The sequence below is a fragment of the Emydura macquarii genome, unplaced genomic scaffold (assembly GCF_026122565.2).
Source record: "Emydura macquarii macquarii isolate MOO-44397 ecotype Brisbane River unplaced genomic scaffold, CSIRO-AGI_Emac_v2 contig_3021, whole genome shotgun sequence".
Lineage (NCBI taxonomy): Eukaryota > Metazoa > Chordata > Testudines > Chelidae > Emydura > Emydura macquarii.
Window position 1 is genome coordinate 11,216 of NW_027133158.1, and position 11,862 is coordinate 23,077.

Sequence of the window (11,862 nt, forward strand, 5' to 3'; positions counted from 1 at the left end):
TGCAAGTATGCAATTGTTGCCCAGCCCTGGTATTCACTTCCACTCCATCCCCAGGGCACTTCTGCAAGGCTGAAAAAAATAAACCCCAATTCACTTTCTTAAAAGCAGTTGTCTACTAAAACCTTAATCATTATATTTGTACCAAACACTTGGCCCATAGGCGGCCTGATGGGACTTAACTGAAATGTACTGCTTTTTTTGTTTCAAGTTGTGGGGTTTTTAGAGCAGGACACATTCCTAAAATTAGGGGTTCTTCATTAAGAGCTGAGTAAAGAAAAGCTAAGAAGTGTTTTCATGAGCACTGAAGCTCTGACTAAAAAAAATTATAACAAACTAGTGCAAATGGTTTAGAAAGTAGACATTTAGCATTCCTTTATATAGTTAATGTGTAGCATTTCAACATGAAGAACTTACTTGGAGTCAAAATGACTTCAGGGTAATTCTTTTAATGATTTTTCACAGGTTAAGAATCAAACAATGCTGCTGCTTCCAACATTCAACACTTTTGTCTTGGTGTTCTCTTTGGTGACATCTTCCAACTCAAATCCTGCTCAGGTTGTCCAAAAATGGGGTGAGAATGCATGTACACTAGTTGTATGCAGACTTGCTCAGAATGGATTACCAGGAAGAGATGGGAAAGATGGACCTAAAGGGGAAAAGAGAGCTCAAGGTATAGAAATATTTACTTTACTGTTCACCTGTTCATCTGATTGGTTTTGATTTTTTTTAAATGATAAAAAGGATACATAATTCAAATCATGTGGCTTCACAGAACTTGAGCAAACATATTTGTGAAACATGAAGAATCTGGAGATCTTTAAATAGTTGCTAATTGCTAAAAACACTAAGATTAAACTAACAGTATTGTTCAAAGTCAAAATAAAAGCTATGTTTCAATTTGGAACTGGATGCTTCAGAGATGATAATTCTCTAGAGCCTTTCACCTCCAGGCCACCAGTTTTGAATCTGATCCAGATTGGCAGGGTCTGAAACCTGTTAGCAGTCAGTGGCTGTCCTGTGATCTATGTAAAATGACTTGATTGTTTTAGTGCATTTCTGGGTGGGTCAGAGACACTCCTCCCTCATCATAAATAACACTAAATAGCACCATGGTGGTGTCAGCAGATGGACAGGACCAGGATGATATGCATTCTGGGATTGTCAAGACCCAAAATAAGTTGAATTGGCACTGAAGAGACAACAGACCTTGGCAGAGGTGTTTAGGTCCCACCGCTGCAGGCAGAGGCAGAGGATGAAGAGACAATTCAGCCCACTCTAGAAGTTACTATAAAGAGTTATTCTCTAATTACACTGTACTTAGTATTTACTTGTATTACGATATCATTTAGAGTCCCCAGCTGAGATCTGAAAACCTTTGTGTTAGGCATTGTACAAAAAACATGGTAAGAGAGAGTCTCCACGGTGAAGATCTTACAAACTAAGTAGATGGGAGAAAGACAGACGGGAGTAGTATCTCCATTTTACGGATGGGCAAAGGGGCACAAGGGATTATGGGCTAGATTTTTCAAAAGAACATAGCTCCCATTTAAGCACTGTATTTTCAAAACAGTGCACTGAGTGCTGAGTTATTTAGAATATCCACTCACAAGTGCCACAATGAAAGCTCCTGGGTGTTTAAACTCGTTTGAAAATGTGGACCCAATTGTGGATGCAGAGCACTTGAAAATCTGGTTCCAAGGCCTTTTGAATATATGGCTGTATCTGTACATGCTCAGAAACATTTTAGAAATTTCAGCTAAACTTACATACTGATATTTCCGTTAAGAAGTGAATCCAAACTTCGGAACACTTGTCAGATATTTGAATTTGATATTCCAATTAGCGCAATAGAACCAAGCTTGGATCTGGATCAGAATCTGAACTTTTCCCAAAATTCATTATGTTCTTTTTGGTGATCTAATCTTCGCCCATCTTTAATTATGACAGCAATAACAAACTCATAGAATATGTACAAATCCAATTGTTTACTTTTGTTTTTTTTGGTCACTTCCTTTTCCCTGAATCAACCCATTGGATTGCAAGGATTAAGAGGGTTACCAGATCTTCCTGGAGAGGATGGATCCCCTGGACCAAAAGGAGATAAAGGTGAACAAGGACCAAAGGGAGACTCTGTAGTCAGAGGTAAGCAGTGCACTCCTTTTGAGGCAGAATAAAGAAGAAGAAGCCCAGTATAGCAGATAGAGATGCTTTTATTGACTGGAATGGTTTTCATAAATCGTCATTTCATTTAATAAATCATCCAGTTGAGCTTCATTGCTTCTGTCAGAATGGGGAAGAAGTACTCAGAGGTGGGAACTGGCGAAATCTGGCAGTCTGGTTTGCAAGAGAGGGAAGTGAGGTAGGGTCACTTAAAATTAGTCTCCTGAACTCAAACCTGTAAGAGTAGCCTCCTATAAGAGAGAAACACCACAGTAATGGGTACATGATCCAGGGAGGATGGAGTTAGGCTGTTCTCAACAGTAGTAGATGACAGAACAAGGAGCAATGGTCTCAAGTTGCAGTGGGGGAGGGCTAGGTTGAATATTAGGGAAAAAAATTTCACTCGGAGGGTGGTGAAACACTGGAATGGGTTACCTAGGGAGGTGGTGGAATCTCCATCTTTAGAGGTTTTTAAGGTGTGGCTTGACAAAGCCCTGGCTGGGATGATTTAGCCGAGGTTAGTCCTGCTTTGAGCAGGGGCTTGGACTAGATGGCCTCCTGAGGTCCCTTCCAGCTCTAATATTCTATGATTCTATATAGAAACAGAAGGCACATTTAAGTATCTAAGTGGTGAAGCTAATAGAATACTCAAACTGGGCTTTGGGAGAACCAAATAATGTTGCTGGAATTGAAGACTGCATAGAAATGTATGCAGATGGCAGATGGAATGACAAATCCTGTAAAGAACAGCGGTTAATAATCTGTGAATTTTAATCTCCCTGTCCCTGTTGTTTTCATTAAAATCAATTGGTGCAAGTGAGCTTGCAGTTTTCATAATTATATAACTTTGTTGATTTACAGTAGCCTCATGTTTTAAATACTGTGCTGCTGTATCACCAATGTAAAGATATAAATATGCTGAACGTAGCTGAAATTTGTATTGTGCATGATAAATTGCATTGCAGTAAAATAATCATGCAACTTTGATTTGTGTACTGAGCTAGTTAAAACTGGAGATACTACAAGTACTGTGAGAAATCGAGACCTACGCAGTTTCAGATTGACATAAAAGCAACTATCATGAGGAATTGACAGAGAATACAGTTCAGAGATGTCTCTAATTTAAAAAGCCAAAAGATGACCATTCTGCTTCACCATAGTTCCAGCGGAGAGTGCCTTAGCTTTGTGCAGCGTAAGAATGGAAATGCTGGATTAAGCTATCCCCACATTATTGTATGCAGCATAGTTGTAGCCCTCTGGGACCCAGCATAATAAAGAAACAGCTTGTCTCTCTCTCCAGTGGAAGTTGGACCAATAAAAGATATTACCTCGCCCACCTTGTCTCTCTAATATCCCCACATTACTCAGAAATCTAAGAAAGACTTTAATCTTAGAAAATGTAGGTAACATTGTATGATGGCTTCTCAGTAGAAACTAACTTTAAAGTCCCATTCAAGATCATTTTAACACTGCCAAAATAGCTTTCTCCTATCTACACTGTCATTTAAACTGTTTTTAGCACCAGTTCTGGGAACCCATTGCTAAAAATGACTGTCCAGCAGCAAGTCATTTTTTTAGGTAATCCCAAACACAGCCAAGGCACTTTTGCCATGAGAATCCACAGGTGAATCTGACAAGCAAAAGGCAGGTTCTGGCCCCCTCCCTTACTTGTGGAAAAATAATTTACACAGAGCAAACAGGTATGGAAGACTCCAGCCCTAAATAACGTGGAAATGACTCGCCTATTTTCATTGTCTAAATGGAATGAAGTGCAAAACAGGAAGAAGAAGAAAAGGAAATTAGATTTTGTTTTAAATTTGGTGGTTATTTATGCAGATAATTAACTTTTTTCAGGCATAAGAATTTTTTGACCTTGCCCATTTATTTAGATATGCAGTGTCATCTTCTGGACCACCAGTATTTTCTTTGTTTGAAGATCGAGTTCAAACAGAGAGTTTTTGTTTACTCTTCTTTTTTTCAAAACTAACACTGGCTTTTTGTCAACCAAATTTGCCAAGTCTCATTTATTTTGAAAGAAACTCCCTTATTCTCTTTAACATGGAATTTTTCCTCTTGTGAGGAAGGGTTTTGCAGTTAGACCATAACAGTTACTCTCTCTCTCTCTTTTTTTTTTTTTTTTTTTTTAAATCTCCATCACTCCAGTTAGCAAGGTGACAACCAAAAATCAAGGGTGTTTAAGCATCAGTTATGTTTGGGATTCCAACACAAAATAGTAATGTTAAAATAAATTTAAAAACCTGTTTCCAATTAAATTAAAAATAAAATAATTGAAAACTTTCTTGTTCATATTAAGCTTTGAAATCCTCTTCCCACCTTTTAATTAATTGATCGTTTTAATGTCATCTCTCTGCCCTTTCCAGTTTCCTCTGTCATGCCGTCTCTTCCCTTTTCTTTGCTTGGCCTTCCTCCTCCTTTCTAACGATAGCTTCGCCTCTTCTATCCTGAGTTATTTTTTTCCCCTTTTTTGTTTTCTGCTGCCTTACTAGCCCTGTCTACCAGCAGGAATAATGAGGAGTTCACTTGCTTACAAAAACCATTTAGGCCTATTTAGTTTCAGTAAGCTGCAGCTTTTAATTTTACCAAAGTATTAAGTAAACAAGTATTAAGAAAAAGTGCAATTATATGCAAGTGAGAGTAAAGTGTGGCATCTCGTGACGACCTGGCAGGCTGCAAATCCTGGTGTTAACTGGGTAGGTATGAGAGGCCATTGTCAAAGCCTGAGTCATTCTTGTTTCTTCCCCTGTTGGGGGTGGGGGAGGGGAGAGTGAAGGAAATAATAGGTTATAGACTATTTTATACTTTACTGTTCGAGTCATGGTAAAATAGATGGCAATTTTCCAATAACCATTTCAATAAATCCCCTTTCATGATAGGCCATTTTAATATATCAAATTATGATATTCAGATAGTATCTCCTAGTCACAACATACTGCACAGAAGGCCAATTTTATCATGTTTTAAAATGAAATACCTGCATACAGGGTCAGATGTACGGGCAGGCGCCCCAGCCGAACACCTGGGTTTCTTGGCCTGAAGGGCACCAGGCTTGGGGTGCTGTTTTTGTTGTTAGTGACAAAAGGGAAAAATGGAATGTTTGAAGTAAAATGTTTAAAGTATTCCATATGTGCATTCATTTTTTACTAACCTCCTAGAATGTTCTGGACCTTTGTAGAATCTCGTGGAACCTTCCAGATTTTCTGAGAATAATATTTTCCTCAAACCTCCTAGAATGTTGTAGAATCATTTCAGTTATTCTTAAAATTAAAAAGTGACTATAAGCTTAGAGGAAACAATTTTATTTTATTTGCCTATATATGGCATGAATAAATCCAGATTTACAGATCCTAGTGTGTCATCTTACATGGCAAGGATAAATCATGCATGCAAATCGTGCATCAAAGTCGTGAAATGGACTACAACTGCAATTAAACAATAAGATATTCAAAAGTTTAACAAATGGAGTGCAAGGTGGGGGGAGAAACACCAAAGACGCTACTCACCTGGGATGCCATTTGGCCTAGGGCCAGCACCGTCCGCATAAAAGTATGCATCTCTACTGATATCTCTTGTATGAGGGCTTGATATTGACCTCAGATACGGACCCATTATCTAAAGTCTGAAAGTCTTCAACAGTATTATTTTATCAGTGTGAATAGCTCCAGGGTAGAGACAGGTGTTCCATTGATTTCAATTGTCTGATGTGTTTTGGGAGAACAGGGAAGTGCTGTTCTAGTCTGACATTCATACACAGCCTCTGGTATTATTTGAAATGATGTCTCCGATGGAGATGTCCCATGATTAATGTAAATTCACTTACAACAGTTTTCTATATCCGAGGAGGCAATCCCAAAAAAAGATGCTCTATATCTAATAGAGAACTTTCAATAAGAGACAGTGACAGATTACTCTTAAAATTGTCTTGAGGGAACTTGTGCAAATTGGTTTTTATATAGTGTACTGTATAATTAATGCTCCCTTTCTGTTGTCTCCGACTGCTAGAAGGCCACTTGTTTGATAGCTTAGCTGCCTTAAAAGTTTCAAATTTAGTGGAAAGAAAGCTGAGGTTTTGTTTTTAATTATAATAAAATAAATATGAACGTGTCATAGTATAAAATATGGATCTTTATGATTGGACTGCAAATCAACCAAGAATTTGTGTAGATTTTTTTATGAACACAAATGGTTAATTCAGCTTTATCATAAGAAAAAGCTAGGTTTTTTTTATCCCATTTAGAGCATGGGATTAGGAGTTAAAGGACCTAAATTCTAATCTTGATTCTGCCAGTTGCTTGCAGGCAAAAGTCTACATTTCTCCATCTGTAAAATAGGGATAATATTTTCCCACCTTTGTAAATGATGTAACTATCTTTGGATGAGAAGCTCCATTAAGTAAAAAATATTAGTAGTAAATTAATATGAAGAACCTGGAAAAGCTTTTCCCTGCCAAAAAGTCACGTAAGTAGACTTAAACCACTACTTAGTCCTGACTCACGTCATTATTAGTATATAATTTGAAATGTCTTGTTGAAGGCTACAATATACAGAATGTACCATGTGGCTTTAACAACATTTGCTTATTATTATTATTATATTAGTAATATTATTAATAAATAATAAGTAATTACACAATAATTAATAAGTAATTATAATTATATAACAATTAATAATTAATAATGGTTAATAATTATTAACAATTATTTCTAATAATTCCTGATTAATTTTACAGATGCCCCAGTGTAGAGGCAAATTCTGCAGGGAAGAAATTTTGTAACTTTGGATGCAGTAACAGAGAGAAATTTAGAGCTGGTCAGATCATTTTCAGCAAAATAACATTTCACTGACGCATCTAATTTTAGAGAGACAGGCTGGCACTCTCTCACTTTACAGCAGGTGGTTCAGGCACTGGCCTGGAATGTGGACCAAGTGCAAGTCTCTGTTCTGCCTGATTAAGAGTGCACTGCGATGAACAACTCTCCTTTGAAACTTTCCCAGATCTCAGGCCACCCTACTTTTGTGAATAGAAAAGCTCAGGTTTTGAACTGAAAATTGGCATGTCAACACAATTCTGGTGTCATGAAAATGTTCAAAAGGTTTTGTTTCCATTCCAATATGGTACAAAAACAACCTGTGAAACCTCAGAAGTTGCCACAAAACAGAAATTGTCATTCTCTGGTCAGTTCTATTGACATCTCTATTACAACGCATTGTCTGAAACACATTTTAGAGTTTAGACTGCCCAAGGAAGCAGGGCCATGGGAGTTTTTGGTCTTCACATTGGTCTGTGGATACTTGCTGGTGGTCTGAGGAAAGATGGCTCGTTACATAGTGCTGACTCTCCTCCTTCACCACACTCACGCTAAAAGAAACTAAAAGCACTTTCTTAATATTAATTTTCTGAGCAAACAATTGCTTTATTTGCCACAGGACTGTTGTGCCAGTCTCAGTAGGAAGAGGGAGAGTGGGTTCAATCAGAATGGAAGTGTCCCCCATGCAATCTCTCCATTAGAATGTGGTCCACACTGTGATAAAGTTTGCAAGGCTGCTGCCATAGTAGATCCAGGGCATCTGATTTCAGGAGAAAGAGAATTGCGGTTTCTCCAGCTTGCTCCGTGTCCAGGCCGAAGAACAAAAATGCGATGCCTGTGCTCCAATCCCAGCGCCTGCTATAATATGAATAACAAAGGAGCCCTCTGTGAAGATGCAAATAGGGTCTCATCAACCTAATGCTCTGGCAGCTGTTTTGTCAGTTTCAAGTTAAAATCAAGGGGCCAGAGTTTTTATCTATTGACCTCAATGGGAAAAGGAAAGCGTCCAAAATTCATCGTTAAAGAACATGGAAAAGTCTAGCTGCCTTAACAGTTGTTTGGTGGCAAGTTACCCATTTAACCATTGAATTTATTTCGGCGAAAGGATTAAATAGATGTATGCACAATGAAATGCAGGGACTGTGTAATCAGGTCAGTGGAAAACTCACCTGTCCTCATCTCTGCCCCCATGCCATTTGTACCTCTTACCCATTGTATCATCGCTAAAAATAGAGTCCGATCCTGCAGTTTTATCTGCTTGGGTAAACCTTTTGCACCATCCTGATACCCTTCCACAAGTCTAACTGCAGGATCTGGCCCTTAGATTGCACATACCTTGAATCAGGGACTGTGTCATTTATTTGTGCCTTGAACTATATAAATATTAACTTGCTGGTAATGATAGCCTGGCAGTGAGTGCCTTGAGGAGAAAACAAACTGTTGTTGACAGAAGAGGACAAAAGGATTGGTTCAGATTATTTGCATGTGTTACTGTAACTGGCAGCTATTTTTTTTTTCTTTTAAACAGGCAGAAACTGTTTTTTTTTCTTTAGGGTGAAATTCATCCCTTCTGCAGAGATACAGAGTAAGTGCCTCCACACACCACATGAGCCCTATACAGTGGCTGTGCAGGGGATCGGCCAGTGGAACAAGCATGCAGGGGTTACTGGACACCCCCCTGTGTGTTATGGAATAGCTCTCCATATTACTCTGTGCAGCGCCAGTGCAGAAGGCTAGTTTGGGGGCAGGCCAAGGGAGGGGTTGCAGAGCCATGTCCACATGGATCCAGTGGTCACAGCACCCACAAGCTAAACCAGCAGCCATGGTGAAGGTAATTTTGACAGCAGCCCCACTCCTAACTTTTTGGAGTGAATTTAATCTCCCCTCCCTCTCTTAACCTATAATATCCCAATTCCATTTTTGCCATCCCCAAAAAACTGTCTTCTGTCTCTGGAAGAGCTTTAGCAGATTTATATTTGATAGACATTTCAAAATGGGGCAAAGTCTCATTCATTGGCACTGCATCAATTTAATGCCAACCTGCTGGGAGACTGAATGTAAATATTGTAGAAATTAGTCTTGTGAGAGTAACATTATTTGAGTCTAACATGTGGGGGGGAGGTGTTTTCCCTGATTAATTCTGACCATATGCTTTTAGCGAATGGTAAAATTTATTTCCTTCTTGTTTTCTAACAAGTGGCAAAACTAGGATCTGTTTTCAACTGGCATCTAAACCTCAGAATCTCCAGAGAAAAGAAAATGGAATTATTTAGGGAAAACAGACAAGCAAACCAAAACGAAAAACTAGACTCAATATATGTGCACTTCATACTGTCAGCTTCAAATTATACAAACATCTTTATCAAAGCTTGCCAAATATTCAAGGGATCTGACTAGTAAATATGCTTTGGTTCTGTACAGCACTTTTTTTAGGTCAGGTCAGTTCCTCCTCCCTTTTGTTTTGATATTAGGGCAAATTCTTTTATTTGTCCTCTGGATAGCGTTGTTAACAAATCCATGCATGTATCCTATTTTCTGTGGGTGCATTAGTTTACTCAAGATTATCTCAAAGCTCTGAAGTATTCTGTGATTATTAGATGCAGGATAAGAAAGTCCAAGCAAATTTGTTGAAAAGATTTCTCATGAGAGGAAAGATGGTCTTGTGTTTAAATAACCATGGGGGATTAAGATCAGGGGATCTATTCCTAGAGCTGCCATTGATTTCTTGTGTGAATTAGGGTATGAAGTTTAAACTAAGATTTTTAAAAGCAGGAACCTAATGTGATGCTTCTAATTCATATTAAAGCATTTAAATAGGTGTTCTGATTTTTCAAAAGTGCTGAGCATTCAACAGCGCTCTCACTGAGGTAGATGAGAACAACTGTAATGTTTTCAAAGTCATGAGTGATTATTGGATGCCTTGAGTTTTGGGTACCCAACCTGAGACACTTGAAAGGGCCTTCATTTTTATTACATGCTGCCTGAAAATTAGGCCACGTTAAGGTGTTTGAAGTTGGGCATCCAAAATCACTAGCCAGGTTTGAAAATCTTGGATGCCCAGCATTGTAAAAGTACAACACTGTCTATCATTACTGGGTGATAACATGATGCATTTACAATAACTAAATGGTTCAGCTCTGATCATTTTTGACAGTCAGGGCTATAAATTAGCCAAACCATGAAAAAATGTTAATTTTGGTGTGTGTGAAATTAACAATAAACCAAGCCTCACCAGTTTTCCCTTTGCCCTGCTAGACAGTACAGAGTCACTTCTACAAGAGATGCCAGGTCTTATATCTAGGTCTGTGTTGCTGCAGACCTCTAAGGCATTAGATAGTAATAGACAAACCACTACAGAATCTGAAGATGATTTTGGTTCAGAGAAGCATACCAATGTCTGGATGCTTATCCAAGAAATCCACACTTCTTGGATCTGCAGAGTGGCACTTCTTCTCCAGGGACAGCATGTTTGTACTAGTGTGACACTTTTGGTTGTGATTCTGTCCAGAAAATAACAAAGCCCTATCTAAACCTTTCAGAACTTTAATATGCCTTTTTTTCCTATTTGATTCCAGAAATGGCTGGAGTCCAGAGAGTTTTTATATCTTCTCAAGCAACTGGGCATCCACAGGAATGAAGAGGACGTTGATTTTTGAAAATATACAGTGGGAAATTGCTTGCATGGTGTACATTTGTTTGAGAGAAAAATGCATGGTAAAAGAAGAGCTGTGATATACATCATTTAATGAAAAGAAGGCTATTTGAGTTAAGTATATTGCAGAGATTATTCACATCCTTTCCTTTCTATGTAAATTTTAGAATAGATATTGGCTTTACTGTTTGTGCTGGGTGTACCCCTCCCCACACTGACTCTGAAAAGGCTGAATTAGGCCAGATGGGACAAATCAGCCAATGAAGCAGCCAATGAGGGAGCTAACTGGGAGGAAGAACACCTGCAAAGGAAGAGAAGGGGCCTATATAAAGCCCTGGAGCTCAGAGCAGAAAGGGCCTCATAGAAAGGCAGCAAGATGCAGGAAGGAATAGAGGGTGTTTAGAGGGTCCCTAAGCCAGAACCTGGAGTACAGAGTGGGCCCAGGTTTGTCTACCAGTCACTGAAGGAGTGGCACCCGGGGCAGTGAATGGAAAAGCTGGTGAGCAGGGACTTGGATGCACATCTCCCCCAGAAGGGGAAACCACAGTGTGACCTGGCTGAAGGGCCAAGTCATGAAGAGGATGCTGTGGTTCCTGGTGCAAGAGAAAAAGGCTGCAGAGGGAGAAGGAAGTGGAGTGCACAGAATGGGGCATTGACCATGCACAGCCAATCCCCAGAACAGTCAGGCAGGGGTGCCATCCTGTGGTGAGTAGAGGCCCCCATCACACTGCTAAATTCAGTGAGATCCACTTATCCCTTGTATGACTCTGATCCAAAGCCCATCAGTTTCATTAGCCTTTTAGTCAGGCCCTGCATTTGCATTTTGCACAGGCTTAAACTGTCAGCTGTAAACTGCACTCATACTTTTTCCAAGTTTGCCAAATACATTAGTGTGATCTCTCCAATATGTGCTTGGATTCTGTCCTGCAGTCTTTTAGGCCAGATCAGTTCCTTCTTCCATTAGCTTTGCATTCGTGGGTAATCTCTTCCTTGTACATTGCCTTCCATATAACTAACATTTCAAGATAAACTGGAAAGTTGAAATGTTCTTCAGCAAAATTGAAACTCCCATTTACTGGAAAGTGACATGGGTGGGAAACCAGAGCTCATGTTACCTAATAAATGGAGATTTAAACACTTACTAGATCATTCCTGTAATACTTCAGTAGAGCACCAGAAATTATATGGTAAGTGGCTGGATGATATCAATGTTATTACTTTTAA

At 39.0% G+C, this 11,862-nt stretch overlaps 1 protein-coding gene across 1 annotated transcript; it reads left to right on the plus strand.

The window, feature by feature from the left end:
* Positions 1-474: 474 nt before the first annotated feature.
* Positions 475-11,772, plus strand: LOC137141241 (mannose-binding protein-like). Its single transcript, XM_067530075.1, has 4 exons — positions 475-670; positions 2,044-2,142; positions 8,515-8,571; positions 10,562-11,772. The coding sequence occupies exons 1-4, from the start codon at positions 478-480 to the stop codon at positions 10,621-10,623; spliced, it is 411 nt and encodes a 136-aa protein (XP_067386176.1). The 5' UTR covers positions 475-477; the 3' UTR covers positions 10,624-11,772.
* Positions 11,773-11,862: the final 90 nt, after the last annotated feature.

Coding starts and splice junctions, on each gene's coding strand:
- LOC137141241 (XM_067530075.1), top strand. CDS start 478: ATGCTGCTGCTTCCAACATTCAACACTTTTGTCTTGGTGTTCTCTTTG. Junction 671..2,043: donor AGGGGAAAAGAGAGCTCAAG/GTATAGAAATAT, acceptor TTGGATTGCAAG/GATTAAGAGGGTTACCAGAT. Junction 8,572..10,561: donor CCCTTCTGCAGAGATACAGA/GTAAGTGCCTCC, acceptor ATTTGATTCCAG/AAATGGCTGGAGTCCAGAGA.